Source organism: Microcaecilia unicolor, chromosome 2, assembly GCF_901765095.1.
Source record: "Microcaecilia unicolor chromosome 2, aMicUni1.1, whole genome shotgun sequence".
NCBI classification, from domain to species: Eukaryota; Metazoa; Chordata; class Amphibia; order Gymnophiona; family Siphonopidae; genus Microcaecilia; species Microcaecilia unicolor.
Window position 1 is genome coordinate 265,573,518 of NC_044032.1, and position 27,183 is coordinate 265,600,700.

A 27,183-nucleotide genomic window follows, 5' to 3' on the forward strand; every position below is an offset into this window, starting at 1 on the left:
ATGTCGGAGCCAATTCTGGCTTCCTGCTTTTTTCATTCAGATAGATTTATGTCGTCATCAGGTGAGTGTTAAGGCTGAATTTAAGAATCTCAGGCAGCCAAATAAATGGATCTGTACTCTACAAAACAGGAGAGGCTCGTTTAAATCCAGCCAGCCCTAGAGCAGGTATTCAGTGGCAGTAACTTGTTAGTGCTGGGTGGTCTAGAGGCAGAAATTACCTGGGCACTGCATCATTGCCAGTTCCTAGGTAGCTAACCAAGCATGTTGAACTGCATATAATTCTGTCCTAGCTTTAAACCATTTTTTTATTGAACAATTGAGTAAAGGTTTATGAAAACAACATACAGTTATGTAGTTCTGTGTTTCAATGTCCCCCTTCCCTTTTCCGAAAACCAACTAACCAATATTCAAAAGTGCTTATAATGTTGTCTTAATTTATGCCCGTTAGTTATCCTGGTATGGCACTGAATGTCAGCTGTATCCGGAAACTTCCAGGTGCTGCTAAACACCCAATTATTCAATGCTGGTCCCCAGATAGGGGCTGGCACTGAATATCGGGGTCTAATTTAGCTGGCATTTAAAGAAAGCTGACCATCACTAGCCGAATAGTGCCCTCTATGGGGGTAATGCTTTACCAATGTACCTAGAAGGTAGAGGGTGCCTACCTACCTTTTATAGAATACTAGCATATCAAGCACTTAAGTCTGCTATAGAGCTGGCTGACATGTGTGAGCCGACATGCTGGAACCATAGGAGCCAACTATTCAAAATTATTGGGGGTGCTAAGCCCAATGGAAATAACCCCTCCCTGGACACATACAAGGAATTTTCTCAATATTGGGGGTGCTCAAGCACCCACAGAGTCTGCTCCAATGGCTGGAACTACACAAGTAATTTCTGGTTTCTTCTAAGTTAAGCATGTAAGTGTGAGTCCCACCCAGACTGTGCCTTTGTGTACACCTACCTCTAAAATAAATACACGTGTTTACAGAATAGCGCTTAGGCTGAATTTTGGCATTTACATGTCTCTGCCATTATTCTAATCATTTATAGAGGTAATCGGTATTTATGTTTTAACTTTTTTTATTGATGATCCAATAGCTTATACATAGCCTTGAAATCTAACAGTTGACAAATCAATAAACACAACGTTCTTTTGCAAGTATAACAGTAACTTATGTCACCCATATTTTTATAACTTTTCTCCCCTCAGCCCTCTAAACTGCAAACTCTATACCTTAAATGTTTGTCTACTTTATCAGAATGAACGGTAAATAACATTCATCTAAGTAATATATTAAGTTCACTAACATCACATGGTATGTTATGATTATTACGGTACCCTATCTGAAGTCCCTTATCCCTCCCCCTCCCTCCCTCCCTCCCTTGCTTAGTTTGCCGTGCTTCTATCTCTTTCTTCATGGTTTGAGGTAATCGGTATTTAAAGGTTAGTGTGCATGTTCTGGAATAACCTCTATCTGGGGAACTCTATATACAGCACTTAACGTTAGGCGCTACTTCCCAGCCAAGTTTTCGGTGCGTAGAAATGTTACAACGGATGCAAGGCACTGAAACAGGGCAGAAACAGGAGATCCTCTTCAGCTTTGAAGATGGTCTTTTTCTACCCTATGCACCATCTTGATGCACGCTTTCATGAAACTCTGATATCCTCTTGACGCAGCATAGCGAAAAAAGGGGGCCCTTGACGGGGATTTTAATATACTGAGACACATATTGGATAACTTGGAGGTCAAGAAAGGAATTTCTCTGAAGATATGAAACGTGGTTCTACAGATAATCCAATGTTTCTTTGTTTTTTAATGTGCACAGTATGATTAACTCAAGTTTAGAGGTTTTGTGGCCTATTGCTTATTGACTATTGTAGCAACAATTTATCATGTGACTTTTTATGCCTTTTTTGGAGCAATAGTGTCTTCTCCACAGTGGAGTTGTTTTCTATTGCTCCGGGGTTCTGGGCTTATTTAACTGTAACCTTTGATAGTAGCCAAGGTTAGAGGTGAGGCACTATAGCTGTTCCTGGGCAGGTGATGTGGTATTTCTTTAAGAATATATCTCAGGCCTGAGCAGTAGAACTCATACCACCAGGGGAAGAAGGGAAGGGATTTTGCTCCAGGTACTTCCTTGTGTTTAGGATGCTTTCCCTGGGCACCCTTCTTCTTCTAATTCAGGGCAGTGACTGGCTATGCTCTCTAGAATTGAAAGATGCCTATACCCACATTTCGATACTTGCAAGTCACAGAAGTATCTCATATTTCGAGTGGGGAAACGCCACTACCAGCATCACGTTCTGCCTTTTGGCCTGGCATCTGCACCCAGAGTTTTCACCAAGTGTCTGGAGGTAGTCACTGCGTATCTACGCAGACTGGAAGTGTATGTGTTTCTCTACCTGGACAAGTGGTTGACAAGAACACATCTCGGGAAGGTGCCAAGGAGTTAATGCGTATGACTACTCCAGTGTTAGAGCTACTGTGGTTTGTCCTCAATTACCCCAAGTCCCACCTACACCCGGTTTGTTAATTGAAGTACATAGGAACCCTGCTAGACACAATGCAGGCTCGGCCTGCCTTCCTCAAGCGAGAGTGGATACCTTAGTAAAGCTTACCTTGCAGGTCCGCAACAGTCAGCAAGTTTCAGCTCGGCAAATGTTGAGACTGATGGACCACATGGCCTCCACCATGCATGTTATTCACATGCACAGGTCCACTTGAGAGCAGCCCAGTAGATCTTAGGTTCCCTGTCACCTGAGACCACTGGAAAGCTAACTGATGTGATTTGTATACCACTAGAACTGGCCCACGTCCTTCTCTGGTGAACAATTCAGTCCAATTTAACTCTGGGACTTCCATTCCACATTCCACTGCCTTGGAAGGTGTTGACAACAGTTTCTTCCAACCTGGGTTGAGAAGCTCATGTTGATGGGCTTCACACTCAAGATTGGTGGTCCGCTCAGGAGGTTCAGTTCCACATCAATCTCCTCTAGCTCAGGACTATTTGAAATGCTCTAAAGGCTTTGAGGGATCTGCTCCAGAACCAAATTGTTCTCATTCAAACAGATAACCAGGTTGCAATGGTTCAGTTCCACATCAGTCTCCTTGAGCTCAGGACTATTTGGAATGCTCTAAAGGCTTTTAGGGATTGGCTCCTGAACCAAATTCTTCTCATTCAAACAGACAAGCAGGTTGCAATGTACTGTAGCAACAAGCAGGGGTGTATGGGATCTTACCCCTTGTTTTAGGACCTCTGTGCCACTTACCTATGTGACAAGAACAACTGCCTGGCAGACAGATTGAGCAGGTTACTGCAACTGTACAAGTGGTCTCTAACAATGGGTGTAGCCCAGAAGGCCTTTCAAGAGTAGGGCACCCCCCCCCCCCCCATTGAGTCTGTTTGCCATTCATCCACTCATCTCAACAACAAAGTCCCTCAGTTCTACTCCAGGCTCAGGCCACATGGCAGACTAGCATCAGGTGCCTTTCTCCTACATTGGAGGGGAAGGGGGAGGGAGGGTCTTCTAAATGCTTTTCCTCCCATACCTCTCATACTTTTGCTGAAACTCAGGCAAGATCAAGGCACCATGGTTCTGATCGCTCCTTATTGGCCGTGGCAAATCTGGTTCTAACTCCACCCCTCCTAGGTCCAGTTTTATTCTGTTCCAGGCTGCAGCTACACAGCTAGTATGTATATAGTTTAAGGTTGATGTGAACTTTGTCTCGACATTTCAAGACTCATTTGCCAGCTTATTCTAGCTTTCTTGTTTTTGCTGAGCCTGGTAGCTAGGGATTCCCAGATATGAGAATATATGAAGGCCTGCTTGTCCTCAGAGAAAGCAGAGACACTTGCCTATAGCTGGTGTTCTCAGAAGACAGCAGGCTGATTATTCTCACATACCCTCCCATCGCCCCTAGGAGTTGTCTTTAGTTAAAAGCTTTTTGCTTTTTCACCTGACTGAGGACCCATGCTTGCGCATCGGGTGGGAAGGCACCAGTGCATGTGCGATGGGATGCTGCTAGAACTTTCTACCTTACTAGCTAGTCATTGTCCACACTGGGCTCCATAGGGTGATGTCAACCAGATGTACATAAGTATTGCCATACTGGGAAAGACCAAAGGTTCATCAAACCCAGCATCCTGTCTCCAACAGTGGCCAATCCAGGTCACAGATACCTGGCAAGATACCAAAAAAGTACAAAACATTTCATACTGCTTATCCCAGAAATAGTGGATTTTCCCCCAAGTCTATTTAATAATGGTCTTTGGACTTTTCCTTTAAGAAGCTGTCCAAACATTTTTTAAACTCTGCTAAGCTAACTGCCTTTACCACATTTTGTGGCAACGAATTCCAGAGTTTAAATACACATTGAGTAAAGAAACATTTTCTCCGGTTCATTATAAATTTACTACATTGTAGCTTCATCGCATGCCCCCTAGTCCTAGTATTTTTAGAAAGCGTAAACAGACGCTTCACGTCTACCCATTCAACTCCACTCATTATTTTATAGATTTCTATCGTATCTCCCCTCAGCCGCCTTGTCTCCAAGCTGAAGACCCTAGCCGATTTAGCCTTTCCTCATAGGGAAGTTGTCCCATACCCTTTATCATTTTCGTTGCTCTTCTCTGCACCTTTTCTAATTCCACTATATCTTTTTTGAGATGCAGCGACCAGAATTGAACACAATATTCGAGGTGTGGTCACACCATGGAGCGATACAAAGGCATTATAACATCCTCATTTTTGTTTTCCATTCCTTTCCTAATAATACCTAACATTCTATTTGCTTTCTTACCCGCAGCAGCAGAAGGTTTCAACGTACCATCAACGACGACACCTAGATTCCTTTCTTGGTCTGTGACTCCTAATGTGGAACCTTGCATGACGTAGCTATAATTCGGGTTCCTCTTTCCCACATGCATCACTTTGCACTTGCTCACATTAAACGCCATCTGCCATTTAGACGCCCAATCTCCCAGTCTCGTAAGGTCCTCTTGTAATTTTTCACAATCCTCCCGTGATTTAACGACTTTGAATAACTTTGTGTCATCAGCAAATTTAATTATCTCACTAGTTACTGCCATCTCTAGGTCATTTATAAATATGTTAAAAAGCAGCGGTCCCAGCACAGACCCCTGGGGAACCCCACTAACTACCCTTTTCCATTGAGAATACTGACCATTTAACCCTATTCTCTGTTTTCTATGTTTTAACCAGTTTTTAATCCAAAGTGGAACGCTACCTCCTATCCCTTGATTCTCCAAACGCCTTCTGAACATCCAGATACACAGTATCAACCGGCTCACCTTTATCCACATAGTTGTTGACCCCTTCAAAGAAATGTAGTAGATTAGTGAGGCAAGATTTCCCTTCACTAAATCCATGTTGACTTTGTCTCATTAATCCATGCTTTTGAATATGTTCTGTAATTTTGTTCTTTATAATAGTCTCTACCATTTTGCCCGGCATCGACATCAGACTCACCGGTCTATAATTTCCCGGATCTCCTCTGGAACCTTTTTTAACAATCGGTGTTACATTGGCCACCCTCCAATCTTCCGGTACCATGCTCAATTTTAAGGATAAATTACAAATTATTAACAATAGCTCTGCAAGTTCATTTTTCAGTTCTATCAGTTCTCTGGGATGAATATCATCCGGTCCAGGAGATTTGCTACTCTTCAGTTTGTAGACCTGCCCCATTATATCCTTCAGGTTTACAGAGAATACATTAAGTTTCTCTGACTTGTCAGCTTCGAATACCATTTCTGGCACCGGTATCCCACCCAAATCTTCCTCAGTGAAGACCGAGGAAAAGAATTCATTTAATCTCTGCGCTATGGCTTTTTCTTCCCTGATCACCCCTTTTACTCCTCGGTCATCAAGCGGTCCAACTGATTCTTTTGCCGGCTTCTTGCTTTTAATATACCTAAAAAAAATGTTACTATGTGTTTTTGCCTCCAACGCAATCTTTTTTTTTTTTTTTTTTTTTTAAGTCCCTCTTAGCCTTTTTTATCAGAGCTTTGCATTTGACTTGACATTCCTTATGCTGTTTCTTATTATTTTCAGTCCGTTCCTTCTTCCATTTTCTGAAGGATTTTCTTTTAGCTCTAATAGCTTCCTTCACTTCACTTTTTAACCATGCCGGCTGTCTTCCATCCTCCTTTCTTAATACGCAGAATATATTTGGCCTGGGCTTGCAGGATGGTGTTTTTGAATAGCATCCATGCCTGATGTAAATTTTTGACCCTTGCAGCCGCTCCTCTGTTTGTTTGTTTTTTCCCCACCGTTCTTCTCATTTTATCAGTCTCCTTTTTTTAAGGTTAAACGCTAACATATTTGATTTCCTATGTATACTTACTTCAAAGCTAATATCAAATCCGATCATATTGTGGTCACTGTTATCAAGTGGCCCCAGCACCATTACCTCCCACACCAGATCATGCGCTCCACTAAGGACTAGGTCTAGAATTTTTCCTTCTCTCGTCAGCTCCTGTACCAGTTGCTCCATAAAGCAGTCCTTGATTTCATCCAGGAATTTTACCTCCCTAGCGTGCCCCGATGTTACATTTACTCAGTCACTATCAGGGTAATTGAAATCACCCATGTGATGTGAGAATAATTGGCCTGCTGTCCTCGGAGAACACCAGCTACAGTTAACCATCTTTGCTATACATTGGAAGTTTAGACTGGGGCAATTATTGTATTTTCTGTGGAATTCTTTGCCTTTTGGGTGGGAAGCTTTTCTGTTGAATGTAGATGGGCGACTTTGGTGGAGAGTTTTGGGGAAGGGAAGGTGAAATTGAACAAAGTGGTTAAGGCATTTATTGTCTGTTGGTTTTTTACAAAAGGGCTGTGATAAATTGTTTGAATGTGTTTGTAATGTTTCTCTCTTGCTTTCCAAGAAAAACATAACTCAGTAAAAATTATTTATACATAAAATTTAAAAAACAAATTGTAAGGAGGAGAAAATCCAATAATAGTCCCAGGACAGCTTCGTTCCAAAAAAGTTTTTTGTTTTTGTTTTGGGGGTTTTGTTTGGACACTCGGCTATAACCATACAACGTTAAGAAAGTTTCATTCAAACTTAATCTATACGCATTTATGAGGCTGTTGGCTCTGCCGGTCTCCTGCCCCCTCTGACGTCAACTTCTGTTCTGGGACAGGGGACTGGCAGATTCGACAGCTGCACAACTGCTCAGTGCACCCCCTTGCTTAGAAGAGGGAGGGGACGCACCTGGAGGAGGGGTGCTCTGCCTTGTGGGGGGGAGGGAAACGCACCTAGAGGAGGGAGTGCTGTGCCTAGGTGGCAACCAAGCTAGGTACACCACTGGTATAGCTCTTCATAGGTCCATTCTTTTAAGGTGTGAATCTTTGCATTAGAGAATAGTAGTGTAAACACACATTGGCATGACCATTTATGCCAGGTCTAGGGCAGGTGTAAATGGGTACGCCTAAATGCAGCATAGCTTACCTGTGTAAATGTAGGCCCCCGTCCATTCTCCTTCCCAGCGAACACTTTGCATTTACATGCATACATTATAGAATACATCTGAGCCCTCTGTACACTTACATGCAAAAGTGCTAGCAGTCACCTACATAATTGGTAGCAAATGGCTCTTACATTTGAGCACCCTGTCATAGAATTAGGGGATAAATGTTCATATTTTCTTGTTTTTGTTTTTTAGCTATCAGCAAATCACTAAGCAGCTTACAAATATGAAAATAAATACCGGTAAAATACTCCTCCATATTTAATTTGCTTAATCAGGTTATTGTGCTACCAGAGGCATAGATAAGTGGGTTGCCAGGGGAGTGGCCACTCCTCCAAACGGACTTCCAAAGGTGCCATCGGCAGTCCGCTGTCCGCTCCCCCCCGCATCCTCCACCTCACTACTCTATAGTGTGCTACCTTAGGTTTTCAGAGTTTTTTGTTGAAACTCAGAGATGGTAAGTAGTGTAGAGTTCAGGATGACTATTGAACTGGTCCCATTAGATTTCTGCTGTGGTTCGATCAATGCTTTGTTCACTGTTTTTGTACATTTATCTAGCTCCAGTTCTTACAAACAGGAGTAAATATGATCTTATTATCCCCTATATTTCATACTCTGTGGTGCTTTCAGCTAAATTGAAATTTAAAATTTCATGTATAATTTTTAAGTGTCACCACAATATTTGGCTTGTTGTTTACCAGCCCTAGAGGACCCTTAGATCCTCTCAGGTGGGATAATTATCCATTTTCTCTTTTTATGTTTCAGCCTTTTATTAGAAAGCCATCTTAATATACGAGGGGCATAATTGAACGAAAACGTCTATCTCCATGGGCGTTTATCTCTGAGAACGGGTCCGTGAAGGGGCCGTCCGAACCGTATTTTCGAAAAAAATAGACGTCCATGTTTTATTCGACAATTTGTGAGCTAGGCGTTTTTGTTTTTCAGTGATAATGGAAAATGAAAGCGCCCAGCTCAAAAACAAATCCAAGGCATTTGTTCGTGGGAGGGGCCAGGAGTCGTAGTGCACTGGTCCCCCTCACATGCCAGGACACCAACGGGGCACCCTAGGGGGCACTTTTACAAAAACAAAAAAAAAGGTAAAAGAGCTCCCAGGTGCATAGCACCTTTCCCTTGTGTGTTGAGCCCCCCAAATCCCCCTCAAAACCCACTGCCCACAAGTCTACACCATTACTATAGCGTGAAGGGGGGCACCTACATTTGGGTACAGTGGGTTTGAGGGGGTTGGACGACTAAGCATTAAGCAGCACAATTGTAATAGGTAGAGGGGGGGATGGGCCTGGGTCCACCTGCCTGAAGTCCACTGCACCCCCTAACAACTGCTCCAGGGACCTGCATACTGCTGCCAGGGAGGTGGGTATGACATTTGAGGGTGAAAATAAAAAGTTGTGAAACATCATTTTTTGTGGTGGGAGGGGGTTAGTGACCACTGGGGGAGTCAGGGGAGGTCATCCTCGATTCCCTCTGGTGGTAATCTGGTCATTTAGGGCACTTTTTGGGGCCTTATTCGTGAAAAAACAGGGTCCAGGAAAAGTGCCCTAAATTCCAGCTACAAACGCATACTTTTTTTCCATTATTGGCGAAAGGCGCCCATCTCTCCTCGGCCGGTAACCATGCCCCAGTTCCACCTTCGCCACACCTCCGACACGCCCCCGTCAACTTTGTACGCTTTCGCGATGGAGTGCAGTTGAAAACGTCCAAAATCGGCTTTCCATTATACCGATTTATTCGTTTTTGTGAGGTAAACGTCTATCTCCCGATTTGGGTCGAAATCTAGGCGTTTTTCTCTTTCAATTATAAGGTGGATAGTCATTCAACTCTTTAGTATGTTGTGTAGATCAAGTTCTCACTTTAATGCATTTTAATTGTAATTTCTGGATAGCAGAATACAAAAAAAATCTACAAGGGTATGAGAGTGTTCTGCATTGTTTTTATTTGCCAGAATTAAATATTTGAGTGAACAACTAAACTTTACAATTTTTTCAATCCGACAAATCACACCCCTGAAAAAAAGAGAAATGGTGGTGGTGGTGGGGGGGGGGGGGGGGGGGTAATGGCTCTTTTTTTTCTCTTTTTTTCAGGGGTGTGATTTGTCGGATTGAAAAAAATTGTAAAGTTTAGTTCACTCAAATATTTAATTCTGGCAAATAAAAACAATGCAGAACACTCTCATACCCTTGTAGATTTTTTTTTGTATTCTGCTATCCAGAAATTACAATTAAAATGCATTAAAGTGAGAACTTGATCTACACAACAAACGCTATCCTTTAAGTATGAAAGAATAGTTGTAGAAACACTCATAAAAAAACAAAAAAAACCTAAACAAGTCTTGATTGCATACCTCTTCACACCCTTTACATGGTATAAGCTCCTTTAAAACAAGCACCTGTCATTCAGGATAAGCTCAAGTTCTTCCAAGTTAGCTCTTGAATGTATGTGGACTGCAGTTCTAAAGTCATGCCACAGGTTGTCTGTTGGATTCACGTCCAGGCTTTGAATGGGCCCCTCGAGGACATCCACTTCTTGCTCGTCCACTTCATTGCTGCTTTTGCTTTGTTCTTCGGAAAGGTCAATAGGTCAATCTCCTTCCTAGTCCCAGGTCTGTTGCAGACTGGAATATGTTTTTCTTCAGGATCTGTCTGTATTTTGTGCAATCCCATCTCCCCCTCAGTCTTAAGATGTCAATCTGCTGCAAGGCATTCCCACAATATAATGTTGCTACCGCCATACTTTATATTAGGGATAGTATTAGCATGATGAAGTTCTGTGTGTTGGGATTTTATTCGAAAATTAAAAAAAAAAAAAATGCCAAAAAATGAATCCAGATGGGAAGGATGTCAATATAGCACAAAAAGAAAACTCCAAACTCAGCAGGCATTCAAAATCTATGTACTAGCACATAGATAAAAATGTAAAAATTAAGGAAGAATAATTTAATTTAAGATTTCTGAACTTCCCTAGATCTCTGATTTGTTTCCCCTATGGAGGTAGTGCGTAAATATTTTCAGGAGATTTTGCAGATACCTGCTGAAAGTTTACCACCTCTCGTAAGAACTGTATATCTGACATTAAGGATGCAACCCGTTAATTCTACTCCAGCTCGAGGGAACAGAGATGACCCAAGTGACTTGGACGACAGCTTTTTTGGAAAGTTCTGTGGCGATTATAACAGCTAGGACAACTCTTAGTGACTTTCGTTCTGGAACATGATAGGGATTGTCTTGAAATTGTATTTCCATCGTTTGATCAATTTTTAGGTTCTAATATACATATATTTCCTGATTTGTCGCAGGTGACACAGAAGCATAGGAAAGAATTCTTGGTCCTTTGGCCTAGAGTTCTGGCTTTGGGTGCCACTTTTATGTTGAAATTTCCTGCCAAATGCTGTATTACATATGAGTCAAAATATTTTCTCTTTTGAACCTAAACAATTGACCGAGTTTATTATAGCCAGGAAAGATATTGGTGTACTAGTAAGTCCTAGCCATTAGAGTAATGCAAACTGGCTGCAGACTTCTGTTTAGTTATTCTGCTCTTTGTAACATTATATTACCTTGATTAAATTTCAGTTTGACCCTTCTAATATATTGTGGACTAATTACGGATTTTTTTTTAATTAATTGATATTTGATATTTCTTTTCTGATCTTCAAGTTTATGATGATTGTATGCTTGATATCCTATATAATAATTCTCACCTCCAACGTTCTATTGGTCTTGCTGCCTGTGTTCGTGACTTCTTTGCTGTTGGTCTGCTAGGCTCCGTAGCACAGGCTGACATCACCGTAGCCATTGTGGCCACACCGCTGGTGGGCGGGGCTGTCTTGGGAGTGGGCGGGGCGCCGCCATTGCACACCGAGGGCGGATCAGGCCGCTTCGGCTCACCCATCTTCCCGCACTGTGGCTCAGGGTCTGAGTCGGAGGCTGAACTCTTGCTGAGCCTGGCCCGCACCAACACGCGTTCATACGGCAGCATGGCCAGCGTGACGGCGCCTCTAACCGAGCACAACATGGAGAACCGGGTGGGCAAAGGCGACACGCTGCAGGGCATCGCGCTAAAGTACGGAGTAACGATAAGGAGGGAGGGGACGCTCGCTAGATTAAATGCCTGTTCCCTGTCTTTCCCCAGATTCTTTCACCCACCCCCAAGGCACTGCCCGCCCCTGTGGTCCTCAAGAGGGCCTGGACTGCGGATGTTACTGCAAGAAAGGAGGGATGGAGAGCGGGAGGGAGACCCTGAAACTCAGAGGGAGGGACCCTGAAACTCGGAGGGGGGGAGGGAGGGGATGACCCTGGCACTCGAAGACAGGGTGGGAGGGAGGGGGGGCCCCTGGAACTGGGAGGGAGGGAGGGGGGGGCCCTGGCGCACACTCTCATTCTCACACACATACACACACTCTCTCTTTCACAGACGCACTCGCACCCAGTCTCACTCTCTGTCACACACACACACTCGCACATTCACTGTCTCTCTCACAGAGTCACTCTCACTCACACTGAAACATACACACTCTGAGGAAAACCTTGCTAGCGCCCGTTTCATTTGTGTCAGAAACGGGCCTTTTTTTACTAGTATATGAATAAAGCAATAAAAAATGTAAAAGGGCTCTCATTCATACTTGGAATTTTTGCTGGCATGTATTGTTTTCAAAACCACTTTTAGTTCTCACTTATAATTGTTTCATGGTTGACTGTTACATTTAAACTTTTTTGTTTTTTTGTTTTTTGTATCTCTTTGCTTCCACCTCTAAACCACTTCTCGATTTGGATGATGACTTTTAGAAAATGGGCCTCATTTCTGGTGGCAGTTAACTGGTATGCAGTCACTAGATGTTCATGTGCACTAATGATTACTATAATCAGGCTATCACTCATACTGAAATACCAATGATGTTATCTGATATTAGTCTTACCTAAAGTGCTCAGTGACACACAGGAATATGTCATGATTGCATCACTTTACAACTTTAGTTGATAATATAAAATCTAACCCTTTTTCTGGTGGCTGTTGACCAAGTACTAGGAGGTACAAGTATTGAACAGAGATGCTATATCAAGTTAATACTCTGAAACAACTCCTCTGAAGGTTAATCAAAACTTAAACAGTATTTTAAATATTTTTGCTCTATTTGTGTGCAAATAATGCAGAACATTGAGGTTGTCAATGGTAAGCCTATGATTATAAACAGGAACTGAAAGTAGCTTTGAAAACAATATGTACCTGTAAATAAGTCCCCAAGTATAACGGTTATTTATGCATTAACACCTAGTTTTGCCAGCTAGATGGTACTGACTATGTTTTTCTTTTCTTTTTTTGTGCCACATATTGCTTAGAATTGCAACCAGAAGTGTTGTTTGATCTCATCAGACCACAAAGCCTTCTTGCACATTCATGCAGTATCCTCTGAGTACTTATTTTCAAAGCTATGTGGCACATCATAAGATGTTTCTTCAGCAGTGGTTTCTTTCTTGAAACATATTTCCCAGTCTCAGCTAGAGCCTCTAGTTTTTAGCGCCTCTGTCACCTTCCTTTAACCTACAGTTGCTGACATTGGAGAGGATGGCCTAATCAAGGCATTGTCTTGTTGGTAATCAAAAACAGCGAAGATGACACAAAAAAAAGGGGGAGAGGACAAAAAGGAAAAAAGGAGAAAAGAAAAAAAATTATATATTTAAAAAAAATATATATATGTGAAAATCAAAAACAGACAACAACAAAAAAATATAAAAAATTATGTAAATATGAAAATATAAAAAAAGGAGACGACACAAGAAAAAACGAAAAAATATGGTAGATTTATTGAGGTGATATGACTCGACACAGCTGTGTTTCGGCCCAACTGGCCTGCGTCAGGAGTCTGTTGCACCTTATGTGTATTATATGATGATATCGATCCTTGAAAGGAGTGCTGTTGCACACGTCTTTATTCAAAAAACACTCTGCCTTTAGAAAGGCTGTGTGCTTAATTTAGCAAAAATCGTTGTAGAAAATTCTATATTTCATTCAGATATCTTGCGTAGCAGCGTTCGCGCGAACGCTGCTACGCAAGATATCTGAATGAAATATAGAATTTTCTACAACGATTTTTGCTAAATTAAGCACACAGCCTTTCTAAAGGCAGAGTGTTTTTTGAATAAAGACGTGTGCAACAGCACTCCTTTCAAGGATCGATATCATCATATAATACACATAAGGTGCAACAGACTCCTGACGCAGGCCAGTTGGGCCGAAACACAGCTGTGTCGAGTCATATCACCTCAATAAATCTACCATATTTTTTCGTTTTTTCTTGTGTCGTCTCCTTTTTTTATATTTTCATATTTACATAATTTTTTATATTTTTTGTTGTTGTCTGTTTTTGATTTTCACATATATATATATTTTTTTAAATATATAATTTTTTTTCTTTTCTCCTTTTTTCCTTTTTGTCCTCTCCCCCTTTTTTTTGTGTCATCTTCGCTGTTTTTGATTGCCATTGCTTTTCGCGAAGACAGGTTTCTTCTGTATTTTTGATTGTCTTGTTGGTGCCATACAATTTCCACTTGACAATGATGGACCTTCTCCCAATCTTTACCTTTTAATAATTTTATCTCAGAGTTCTTTTCAGCAACTCACTCAGTGTTTTGGCATGTTTAGACATTTGCTTCCATTTCACTTTGTACACCAGAAACAGCTTGATTCTACATCCAAGATTATTCAGATCAGCTCAACTGCTGTGATTGAATAAAACTCATCTGTGTCCAATTTACTATGGGACTTCTGAAGGCAATTTGGGAAATCGAGCTAATTTTGGTTTGCTATGACAAAAAGTATAAAGATTCTACAGTCAGACTTTTTGTTATATCCATAAAAAGAAATGTGATTGTCTTGGGGAGGGGGGAGGTGATTGAAGTAGCAGATCCAAAGTGTTGCGAATGGCTGATTTTTCATGTCATGGGTCCATAAACAGTTTGAAAAAGTTACATGTTTGAACTGTAACTTTTTTTTTAATTTTTTCACATAAAAGGATAGGGTTTGTACTGTTGTATTAAAATATAGTTTAACAACATTTATTGAAACCTCATATTTTGTTTTTGATGACACTTTTGTCACTTTTTTCCTAGAGGTGGTCACAAAATATACATAAGGGGTCAAGAATGGTTATGGTTTATTAGATTTGATAAACTTGCGCCATGGCACAGCAGAGCAGTGTACAATACAAAGCTCAATCCACAGGAGTCAGAAAAAAACACTGTTTGCAATAGAACAGAGGAGTTATGAGATTAAAGACCATACTGTCAAAGAATTACAGCCACACAGCTAAATTGTCTCTATCTAGCAGACAAACTAAGCAAATAATGGAGCTGATACACCCCACATCCCAAAATAAACCACAGCAGTCTCCAAATTCCTTCAAAAATATTGAGTTTTCAAGGTAAATTTAAACTTAATGAAAGACGACTCTTGTCCTAGAGCCTTGGTAAAGCATTCCAGAGGAAAAGGGCTAGATAATAAAAAGCGCTTTTCCTGGTTGAATCATGTTTTGTATTAACAGAGGGTACATAAAGATGGCAGTCATTTTTAAAGAGCATAAGACATTTGAAGGAGTATAAGGAACAACAGATGAGAAGTATTGAGGAATAGTTATATGTAGAAACTTTGTTTAATGCTAAGAATTTTGTACTGGATTTGAAATATCTGCCTGGGAGCAAAATAATTCTGAAAACTTAAAAGAACAGGAACAAATTTGGATGAAGGAAAGAAAAGTTAAGACATCTTGAGGTCAAATGGGCCAGATCAGACCAGGGGTTCCAGCAAAATAAGCTCCCTAAAAAAAAAAAATAGTCCTGTGCATTGGTAAGGTAGAAGCAGTTCAAGCTTCTTCAGCATAGCAAGTTTTGATACACAGAAAATTGCTTCTTTCCAATTAGCACTTTCCTTGTCTCTACTTTTCTGATCATAGACACATACAGTCCATCCCCACATACACAGTGAAAGTGATTAAATGAGATGTACTTCTCATGCTTTCCCTACCATCCCCCCCCCCCCCCCCCCCCCCAGTGGTGCTACACTGCTATCCCTGACTGGCCAAATTTTAGTGATTAACATCTGTATTTCACTGTCTGTATTCTTTGGCCGTTTTCAAGTCCAAACTTAAAGCCCACCTCTTTACCACTGCTTTTGACCCCTAACCACTACTCACGTGCCCTGTCCTTTATCCTCACCTATTTATTCCCTTACCCTTAATCGTTCTGTCTGTTTACCTGTCTTATCTAGATAATAAACTCTTTGAGCAGGGACTGTCTTTTTGTGTATAGTGTACAACGCTGCGTATGCCTTGTAGAGCTATAGAAATGATAAATAGTAGTAGTAGTAGTACTGTGAAACCTAGTGACTGAGTCATCTAGCTTTCTTTAAGAGTTGCTACATGTACTGCCAACTAACATCTGTTGTCTTTTGGACAATGGCACCCTATGGTTAAACTTTAAAATTAATTACGCAAAATTGCATGATATAGAATTCCATCTCTTAGTTGTTTATGCCCCGAGCGCGTATGAGCATGCATTCTTTACAAGTTTGGTGCAGGTGATATTAGGTAGAGACTCTAAGCCTCTGTTGTTGGCGGGTGATCTTAATTAGGTGGTGGATCATACTATGGGCAAATCATCTCACTATCCACCTCTATGTGTTCTTATTCGGGTGCACCTTATTTCTGTTCAGCTTTAGATCTGATAGATCCTTGGTTGTTGCACCTACTAGATCGAGAATACACCCATATGTCTAGAGCTGTTGGGACGTTCTCCCAGATTGATTACAATACTTATGACTCCTTCTTTATTTTCACTTGTTACAGAGACAGAGGGCCTATAATTGTATCTGATCACGCCCTAATATGGGTAGATTTAGAGATTGCTAGGAGTGAATCTGGAAGAGGTGGTGGATGGCAGTTTCCTGCCTATTTGATACCTATTTTCGGCAGTGTCTAGTAGAAAGATGGTCTAATTTATGTAGATTTTAACAAAAAGCATGCTTTGGATCCCTTATTGTTTTGGGAAGCCTTGAAAGCAGTTGTCCGGGGCGTGATTATATCCTACACTAAAGCCAGATACCATCATATAGCCCAGTTTATAATACTGTTAGAGAAGGACTTGAAGGCTAAGAAACATGAGTACTTAGTGGCTCCCACTGCAGCTTGACAACCCAGGCTGCTCTTAATACACTGCTTCATGAGAGCACTAAACATGGTTTTATTTTATCGCAAATATATATATATATTTTTTTTGTTACATTTGTACCCCGCGCTTTCCCACTCATGGCAGGCTCTATGCGGCGGGCAATGGAGGGTTAAGTGACTTGCCCAGAGTCACAAGGAGCAGCCTGTGCCGGGAATCGAACTCAGTTCGATAATAAGTAGTAGTATTTTGGAAATGAGCCTGGACGTGTCCTAGCCCAAGTGACTAAAATGTGGTCAGGATCTTGTTTATATCCCAGCAATAACTGTATCAGTGGGGCACACCACACATAAGGTAGATCAAAGAGCACAGGCCTTTTATGATCACTTTCAGAGGCTTTATGTGTTGGAGCCATCTTCTCAGGGATCTCTAATGAGGGATTATTTGCACGATGCGGGGATGCCAGGATTTACATCGGAAATGCTTAGCAAACTTAATGCTCCACTCCAGGCACTAGAAATCCAAAAGAGTATTAAATCACTGAAATCTTACACAGCACCGGGGCCTGATGGCTTTACTACAGAATATTATAAAGTGTTAAATATGCATCTATTGGGGTCCCTGGAAGCGTACTATTCAAGAGAGGTGGATCGTGGATCTTTCTCTGCTTAGGTTAATGCGTCGCCGATTACATTAATGTCCAAGCTGGGTAGGCCGTCCACCTTGCTGGAGTCCTACCGTCCCATTTCCCTATTGACTGTTTATCTAAAATTCTTTGCTTGTGTGTTAGCAGATCGATATTAGTGTCCTGCTTGCCCTTTTTAATAGGGGAAGAACAGGTGGGCTTTGTATGCGGTTGTCGCTCGGTGGTGAATGTATGAAAGGCTTTGTTGGCAATGATACACTGTCTGAGTGGGGAGGTACCGAGGATGCTAGTGAGTCTTGATGCTGAGAAAGCTGTTGACAAGGTAAGTTGGTCGTTTCTTTTCTAGACACTGTACCACATGAGACTGGAAGATTGGTTTTTGCAGGGACTTCGGGTATTATATCATGAACCTCAAGCATTTCTCCTTGTCAACGGGTTGCATACCCAGTCATTTACAATTGCAAGAGGCACAAGGCAAGGTTGTCTGCTTTCATCCTTGATTTTTCTTCATTCTCTTGAACCTCTCATATGTACCTTACTGAAAGACAATCAAATAACAGGGGGTCAGTTGATACAGCATATGGTAAAGGTGTTGGCACTTGCAGGTGATCTGCTGTTGGTCCTAACAAATCCCCAAACGTCGTTCTCGCATCTTCTGAGCACAGTGGATGAATATGGGTTCCATTCTGGTTTTTCTTTAAGAGCAAATCTGTTGTGCTGCCTTGCCTGGAGTTGGTCTGGCATACATTGGCGGGACCTTTCTCTTTACAGTGGGCCCCGGGGAGTATTAAGTATCTTGTTATCACAATTCCGCAAGACCTTACCCAACTGTATTCTCACAACATTGTTCCCTTATTAGCAGACACTCGCAGTTGTTTAAAACACAGGCAGAGTTTACTCCCTCTTGTTGATGGGCAGGATAGTGCTTTATAATATGCTGGTGGTACCCAGATTACTTTATTATTTTCAGATGTGGCCTTTGGGGTTCACTAACTCTACTGAATACCAGCTTATCCGTATATTATGGATGTATTTGTTTAAGGGAAAACGAACACGACTTCCTTTTTGTCAGGTGTGTTTGCCTTGTGAACGAGGAGGTTTGGGTCTATTGAATGTGCATCTTCTCGTTACAGCTAGCTACATGAGGCATATCAATGATTGGTTTGGTTTCGTATTACCCAACACTTTTCAAACACCTCACTGGAAACTACATTGGGGAAGACCTATCATTTTAGTTACTTTACTCCATGCTTCCTCGTTGCCTAAGAAGGGGAGTTGGTCCCCATACCTTTTATTTTATAGCCCCTTGCATCATGCATGGTGTTGGCTTAGTAAGAAGCATGATGTAACCTTCCATACAACACCCTTACTGTCAATTCAAATAAATACGGCTTTTCCACCAGGGTACACAATGACTCTTTTCCAGAGTTTGGCAATTAAGGGAACTGAGGGAACTGTATCAAGTAGTGACTGATGAGGGATCTCTTACGAAGTTAGTCTGATTTGCAAGAGAAATATGGTTTAGGTTTTGCTGATTTATTTGCCTATCTGCAGTTACAACACTATATAGCCTCACTGTCGTTGGAAATGCTCACTTTGGACATCAGAGAAACTTTAACTTTATTGTTTGGATACTCAGCAGGTAGTGCCCTTGAAGAACCATCACAAGTGTTTGCAGGAGCATGGAGAGGATGTGATTTACACAGCATTGGTGCAAGTGTGGAGCACGGAGCTCCAGATAGACATAAAAGCAGAGCGTATCCAGAGATATTTCCGGGCATTGCAACACTGGACTACTGATATAACCCATTGGGAAACGGGACACAAATTTACCTTCCGGGTGCATGTAGGGCTAGATTCTATATATTTGGAGGCATAAAAATTGGCACCAAAAAAATATATACCTAGGCATACTGTATAAAGTACGTCTATAGTTCGATGTGGTTTATAGAATACACCATGCGCCTATCTCCAAAACTAAATTTAGTCATGGGCAGCCAAGTAAAATTTGGTGTAAATGCTGACACCTAAATTAGACACAGATCCAGTGTATTCTATGACAACGCACATAGATTTTAGAAACACCCATGGCCATGCATCCTTTTCAACTATGTGACTTAGAATTTATACACATCACGTTACAAAATACCCTTAGACAGTTGTGCATGTAAATTCTAATTAATGGCATCACAAAATGCCTAGCCACCCACCTAGGGTTACCCCGCAGCCACTTAGAGGGTCTGTCCCCAGCACAGCTCAGGTCCACCTGCCGCTTGTGTGCTACACTAGCACCCTCCTCCCACGACTGGGTCACAACCGCCTCTGGGTGAGTCTCCCGCTCTCAGATTATCCCCAGTGATTTCTAGGTTACTGGAGGCCACACTCCCAGTCGTTCCACAGGTCCCAGAAAACACTCACAGATCCAACCACCAGGATTTTTTATCAGTCCAGACAGGAAGAGGCAACAAACGAAATTGTTTATTGGCTTTAGAAATTGAACAGTGGACCAAAATAGTGCAATCAGCAAACAATAACAGGTAACTGAAATATGGATCAATTATAACACTAACTAAACATTTGTTTACTTTCTGAAAAGTACCTGGAGAGATCAGGACATATAGCTGCTGCTCACCAGTTAACAAGTATAACTGCTTTTTACAAGGCTTCAGCAAAGAGCTTTCTCTCTCTCTCTTCTCCCGGGCTGAGATTGGAGCAAAAGCCAGTACTACTGGATAATTTCAAACTCCAGGCCAATCAGAGTCTGGAGCCAGAGCATTTATAAAATGCTGGTTACATCACTGCAGCACTTTCACTTTCTCTGTGTTCTAACTAAAAGAAGGAAGGGTCAATCCTCTTTAACAGTTTTAAACATAAACATTCACCACCTGCTGACCAAACTAGAGAAATACACTTAAGGAAATACTCAATACATTTTACAGGCTTAAAACACACTGTTATAACAAATGCCAATTAGTGTCAATAATCGCTTGTTAATTGGCAATTATCGGTGTTGATTGGCTTGTTAACTAATTAAGTTGCGCATGCAAATTCAGAATACGACCGGATTTATGCACGCAACTCGTCTCGAAATATAGAATCCGTGTGTTAGCTGTATGGGATGCATATCATAAGGTTTTTGCTTCTGAGGGAACTTGCCCTAAATGTCGAGGGGCCTGAGCTACCTTGGCATACATGTTCTGGGCATTCCTGTGGACACGCAAGTACTGGAGGGCCATTTTCAAACATGTGAGTCAGATGTGATGGGTACGCTGGCATTATAATGCTTATAGCATATTTTGGATCTTTGATATATCGCATCCACTGCCCAAGGGTTTGACTTAGGGGCCCTTTTATTAAGCAGCGGTAAGCCCACAGCAAGCTTACCTAATGCCAAACAGAAACTACTGCAGGAGCCCGGCGGTAGTTCCCACCCCCCCAGTGCTCACCATTTCCAGCGCTACAAACATTTTTTTCTATTTTTGTAGTGCCAGTGTTTACAATGCGGTAATCGAGCAGTGCTACGCACTGCCCAGTTACCACTGGGTTAGCACAGGAGCCCTTACCGCCACTCAATGGGTGGCAGTAAGTGCTCCCTCCTGAAATGGCCACCACACAGCCATTTCTTTTTGAGATAGCCTTTTACCCGCTGCAGTAAAAGGAGGCCTCGGTGCATGTCAAAAACACGTACTGACGCTAGCACAGGCCTCCTTTTACTGACATGCGATTTGAGGATCAGACACTGACGCAGCTGATGCGAAACATGCCGCATGTCGGCCGGTGAGGTCCTTCAACTGAATATGATAAAACTAAGCGCTATGAATATTATATTTTGAGATATATATATATATATATACACACACACACATACACAAAAGTTTAAAAGTTAAGTCTTTACAGACCAGTGAGGAGGCAAGGCGAGCCAAGTGTATGTCTAGCTCTTACGAAGAGTCGCCACTGAGGTCTGTGACTTATAATTCTGCTCTGAACAGTTTGTTAAACAGTATAAAGCATAGATACCTTGGGTTTGATGATGACTATTTCCTAGTGGATTACCCCTGTCTGCATAGAAGAATACAAATTAGTAGTCTTATTAATTGGAAACATATAAAGGCAACACAGATACCTGTACATGAGCCATATACTGAGTATTTCTATAATTGTTTCACAAAGTGCAGAGAACGTTGTATAGATAAATGAAACTTCTGTATTGCATTTTTACAGAATTTGATTTCAGATATCTATTTAATATTTAATTATCTGCTAAAAATCAAATGTAAACCAGCAGTTTGAACTTGTGTGTGTATATGAATTTTAGTATACGTGCTGGGGCAGAAGGGATACGTTTCCTGTATTTGATTTTCCTACTTCTCTCATAGGTGTACAAAAAGCTGGAAAGTCATCGGGACCAATTGCAGCATCTGTCCCTTTCTTTGGTTATTCCTGAAGTTTCCCTGTGTGACCCTGCTTCCCCACCATCTGAGCTGGTAGACAGTGTCCGGGGCTTGCTTCTTACCCCTGAGGAGAACACTTACAAATTCAGTCCAGGCTGCCGGTTCTCCCCCTCAAAGGATTTCTCCAGCACTAAGGGACACTGTGGCCAGTTTCCGTCAAGAGACCAGCACTGCGCTGACAGCCCACACAGTGCCCTGCCTACTCCAGATTCTAGACTAAATAGCTTCCCCCTCAGTTCCTCCTCCCAGAACTTACTGGAGCTACGAAGCCGTCTCAACTACCCTGTAGAAAGTGATGAAAGCCTGTTGGACACAAGTCACTTCCTCAGCTCTCAAGGTCTGAGGGCTCATTCCCAGCTTAACTCTAACAGAGGACAAGAAGGCAGCATGTTCCTGGAGCCCAACCGGCCAGGTTTACAGAACTCCTGCTCATCTGCCTGGGACAGAGCTGGCTATGAGTTGCCAGTTGGACAGACACATGAGTCTTGTGAATGCAACAGAGGTTTAGTGAGCCCTGGGAGCTCATGTGCTGCAGAAGGTGCAATGTTGATGAACAGTTCTCAAGGTAAGGCAGTACTTTGTGGTGTTGTGTGACTTTAGGTGATTCTCTTTATCTCTTTATGTTATATTGTGCACTGCTTATATTCCGCAAATACCATGAATGATTTACTGCAGATTACAATCTAAAAAATAGCAAAAAAACAGTACGTCATATTTCAGATCAACGCTCTCTAACTTGACAGTCATCTCAGACTGATTCTGTACTTAAAAAAGTCTTAAGAGCCTTTATTTCCTAATGCCTCCATTCTAATCTCTGACTTTGTCATTGACTCTGTACCTATGGGTTTATTCATTTTCTGTGCAGGCTGCAAGGAGTACATCTTATAGAATAAAATAACATGTGAAATCTAGACTGTAAGCTTTAAGGTGTAGAGATTGTCCCATATATGTTTCCATACAACACTGCACACTTCTGGTATGTGATATATATTCAGGGCCAGCGCAACACTGTGCAAACTCGTGCGGTTGTGCAGGGTAGTGCCTCCAGTGGGGCAGCACAGAGGCCCCAATACTCAGAACTCCTGCAGTAAGCCAACAGCTCAGACACTATATCACCAGAACAGCACAGAAAATTAGCTTGCTAATGCTCAAAAGAAGTGTATGCAAATTAGATGTGCACTGTTCAATCGAAAGCAGGGAGAGAGGACGAGCTTGGTGCATGCGCAGAAGAGTTTCACGATAAGCCCAGCTCCTATGTGCATGCGCCAGGCAAACCCAAGCGTGAAGCACACATTGGCCTCTGTTTTTTGAGCCTTTAAATATAAACTTTTAAATTAAAAAACATTTTTTTTTAACTTGGATGACTTATATTTAAATGCAGGAAATAGGCACCAGTGTGTGCTTTCACTTTCAGATTTGCTCGGACTGGCGCACATTTGTATCTCACTACTGGTGCTTAGGGGCTTCCTTCTGCTTTTAAATTAAAGAAAAACTAGCAGAATTTAAAGAATTGTAAGAAATCCTCTCTTCAAACACCCTAACGCCTGCTCTGAGCTGGTGTTACTTTTTTCAGCAATAAGTGCAGCTTTGTTTTATGTGCTCTTCTCCCTGGACAGAGGAGTCTTGCAGCCACACAAAGTGAATTACGTCCATGTGACAGAATCAATCATCGCTACGGTTGTGAAAGCTCTACAAAAAATAATTATACACGTGAGGGAATTCCTGCCGAACTGTACATACTGTAAATACATTAAAAACCAACCCTCAGTTTTTTCTTTTCCGAAGTTGAAGTAAGACCCTCAGCACCAGTCGTCTCTGGGCTTTTTCAAGGGAATGTATTCCAAATCATCAAAAAAAGGCGGGAGTGATCTCTGTGCTTGTTCCTCCCTGCTGCTTTGGAGCACAGAAATCTCTCCCGCCTTTTTTTTGCTAGATTCGGAATACATTCCCTTGAAAAAGCCCAGAGAGTGAAACGTGGCTCCACATCGGGAATAGCGATGGAGTACGAGTTTTAATCACCTTGCACTAAAAACACGGGTGATATGGAGTAGCAACAGACCGTACATTATCTAACCAGCCAAGATAAGTGAAAGTTTTATTTATAATATCATTATAATCAACAGCACAGATTTGAACCCCTTTTCAGATAGGAAGGGAGGGTTGGTGCTGTGATGTCTGGCGGCTGTATGCCTACTCCATAACATATGGTTATAAGGCATAGCATTATACTGAGCACTGCAAATAAAAATTAAAAAAATAACTTATAAGAAACAAGTTACATTAGGTATTTCTGGTGCAACTGATTCATTTAGTTAAATTACCAGCGCCAGCTTGTTTTCGTTAGAACCCTAATTGATAGTTTGATTAAAAGTTAACTGCCAGACCCTCGACCATTCTTCTAAGGTTCGGAGATCCCTTCTCATTGTTTCTACTCCCTTCAGGGTATCCACTCTATTGGCTATTTTTGTGTCATCCGCAAAAAGGCAAACCTTTCCTTCCAACCCTTCAGCAATATCTCCCACAAATATATTAAACAGAATAGGCCCCCAGCACTGACCCCTGAGGACCTCCACTGCTCACCTTCCTTTCCTCCAAAAGATTCCATTTACCACCACCCTGTGCCACCTGTCGGTCAACCAGTTTCCTATCCAGTTCACCACTTTCGGTCCTAAGTTCAACCCTTTCAGCTTATTCACAAGTCTTCTGTGGGGGACCGTATCAAAGGCTTTGCTGAAATTCAAGTAGATTTGCATCTAGCGCACATCCTTCATCCAGTTCTTTGGTCACCCAGCCAAAGAAGTCAGTAAGATTTGTTTGGCAGGATTTTCCTTAGTAAAGCCATGTTGCTTCGAGTCCTGTAACCCGTCAGCTTCTACAAAGTTAACTATCCTTTCAGCAGCGACTCCATTATTTTTCCTACCACCGACTTTTGAGACTTACCGGTCTGTAATTTCCCACTTCTTCCCTGTCTCCACTTTTTATTTTTAAACCAGATACGTTAACTGGCGCTTCGAACCGAGCCTCCGATTCCAGTCCAAGTGGCGCTTCCTGTTAAGCCTCTGAGTTCAGTCCGAGTGGCGCTTCTAACCAAGCTTCTGAGTCCAGTCCGAGTGGCGCTTCGAACCGAGCCTCCGATTCCAGTCCGAGTGGCGCTTCCAGTCAAGCCTCGGATTTCTGTCTGAGTGGCACTTCCTGCTGAGTCCACTCTTCGGTCCATTTCTAGCCGAGATGCTGAGTCTACTCCGAGTTCCAGTTCCAGCCGAGATGCTGAGGCCACTCCGAGTTCCAGTGCCAGCCGAGATGCTGAGGCACTCTGTGTTCCAGCTCCGGCCAAGAGGCTGAGTCCAAGCTGGGTTCCAGCTCCGGCCAAGGGGCTGAGTCCGAGTTCCGAGTCCAGTCAAGATGCTGAGTTCATTCTGGGTTTCAGTCCTGATTCCTGTTCAAGGTCCAGCCCAGCTACCCCTGGTCATGTTTTGAAACTCCTCTGTAGGTTTCATCATTCTTACCCACGGAGACCTGAATCACCCGTGGAGACCGGGGGAGCCTTGAGGGGGGAGGTACTGTCACGGTTGTGCCCCTGTTTCATGCACTCATTCATCTCGCCACCTGGTGGTCAGACCTGGTGGCTGCGATGGACTGTCTGCTGTTTCCCATGTTCCAGAAGTCATGCCGGACCGGTCCGGATCTTCCAGCCTTCCAGACTGTCTTGGGATTTTTGGAACTTAGCAGCACTCTTACCTGGTGAACTCCCTTGCATGCTGCCTTTATTAAGCACCTGGGAACTTTCAAGCTTTGCCTTGGCAACAGAGGTCTTGTTGTGTTCTTGTCCTTGTTGGTCTGTTGCGGTTCCTGTCCTGAAAGCTTGCTTTGCCTGTCTTTGACCCTGCTGTTTTCCTGGATTATTCTATTGATTTCTGCCTGCCTTTGACTCTGCTTGCTTCCTGGTTTGTTCTACTGTCCGCTGCCTGCCCAAGACTCTGCTGGATTAATGATTTACTATTGATTGCAGCCAGCCTACAGACTCTGTGTGGTTCCTGGTTTCCCCGCTGCTTTGCTACCTGCCGGTAAGATTCTGCTTGATTCATGGACTATTCTCCTGCTTTTGCTTAGTGCTTCTGTTCCAGTCCAGCTGCTCCAGTCCGACCTGTCTGTGGTCTGCCTTGCCTCCTGTTTGGGTGATTTGCCTGCCGCTCCTCGGCAGTGGCCCAAGGGCTCACTTTTCCTCACCAACATGACAAAGACTGCTATAAACACCATCATTCTGGGTCTCCCCTGGTTGTAACGGCACAACCCTCAGATCAGTTAGATACAAGGCCAAGTAAAACTGTTTGGGGGGCATCTTATAGGAGATGCTGTTTGGATTCTGTCTCACCTCCCCGGTAGCCCTTCATGCACTGGAGGTTGAGCATACCATACCCCAAGCCTACTGAGAATTTGCAGACATCTGTATGCAGTGGGTAGAGACTCTTCCACCTCATTGAAGCTATAACTGCCCCATTGAACTGCTTGGGGAAAAAACACCCCAGGGCAGGGTTTATCCGCTCTCACGTCCAGAGACTGAGGCCATGTCCATCTACATCAGAGACAATCTGCAGCGGGGGTTCATACGTCCCCTCCAAGTCTCTAGCTGGAGCTGACATTTTCTTTGTAGGCAAAAAAGATGGGGGGGGGGGGGCTACACCTGTGTATGGACTACAGGGCCCTAATGCTATCCCTGTAAAGAGCAAGTACCATCTACTGCTAATCTCCAAATTGTTCAATCAACCACATGGAGCCTGTATCCTCAACCAAGTTAGATCTACGAAGTGCATACAACCGTATCCGTATTAGGGAGGGAAATGAGTGGAAAACTGCCTTTTAATACCGGGGACGGGCAGTATGAGTATCTGGTCATACCTGTCAGCCTTGTAAATGGTCCCGCAGTATTCCAAAATTTCATTAATGACATCTTTCAGGATCTGCTGTGAGTACTTGTTTACCTGGATGGCATCCTGATTGGTTTCCCAATCCCTGAAACATGACAAGTTGGTGATTTATCGTCTACGGCAAAATCAACTATATGCCAAATTGGGAAAATGTGTTTTGAGCGCGCCAAACTGCCATTCCTATGTTACATCATTTCAGACCAGAGGCTGCCAATGGACCCAGCCAGACTATCCACTGTTCTCGAATGGCCCCAGCCAGTGGGCTGCCATGCCCTCCAGAGGGTTTTGGTCTTCACCAATTATTAACATTAATCCTGAACTACCATTGCAGTGCTATTGACTGCCCTTACCCAGAAGGAGGTGAACCCCCGGGATTGGCCACCAGAAGCCATAGCCGCATTTGACAGCCTTAAGCAAGCCTTTATGACTGCCCCAATCCTTCAGCATCTGGATCCTGAGAAAAGGTTCTACATTGAGGGTGGATGCTT

The 27,183-nt window shown here is 42.6% G+C and overlaps 1 protein-coding gene across 2 annotated transcripts in view; it reads left to right on the plus strand.

The window, feature by feature from the left end:
* IRAK1 (interleukin 1 receptor associated kinase 1) overlaps positions 1–27,183 on the plus strand; it is a 149,729-nt gene that overhangs the window by 107,893 nt on the left and 14,653 nt on the right. For both annotated transcript variants that reach the window (XM_030194110.1, XM_030194109.1), the window contains exon 12: positions 21,696–22,335. In XM_030194110.1, coding sequence (XP_030049970.1) covers positions 21,696–22,335 — 640 coding nt within the window. The remainder of the gene's footprint in view (positions 1–21,695; positions 22,336–27,183) is intronic.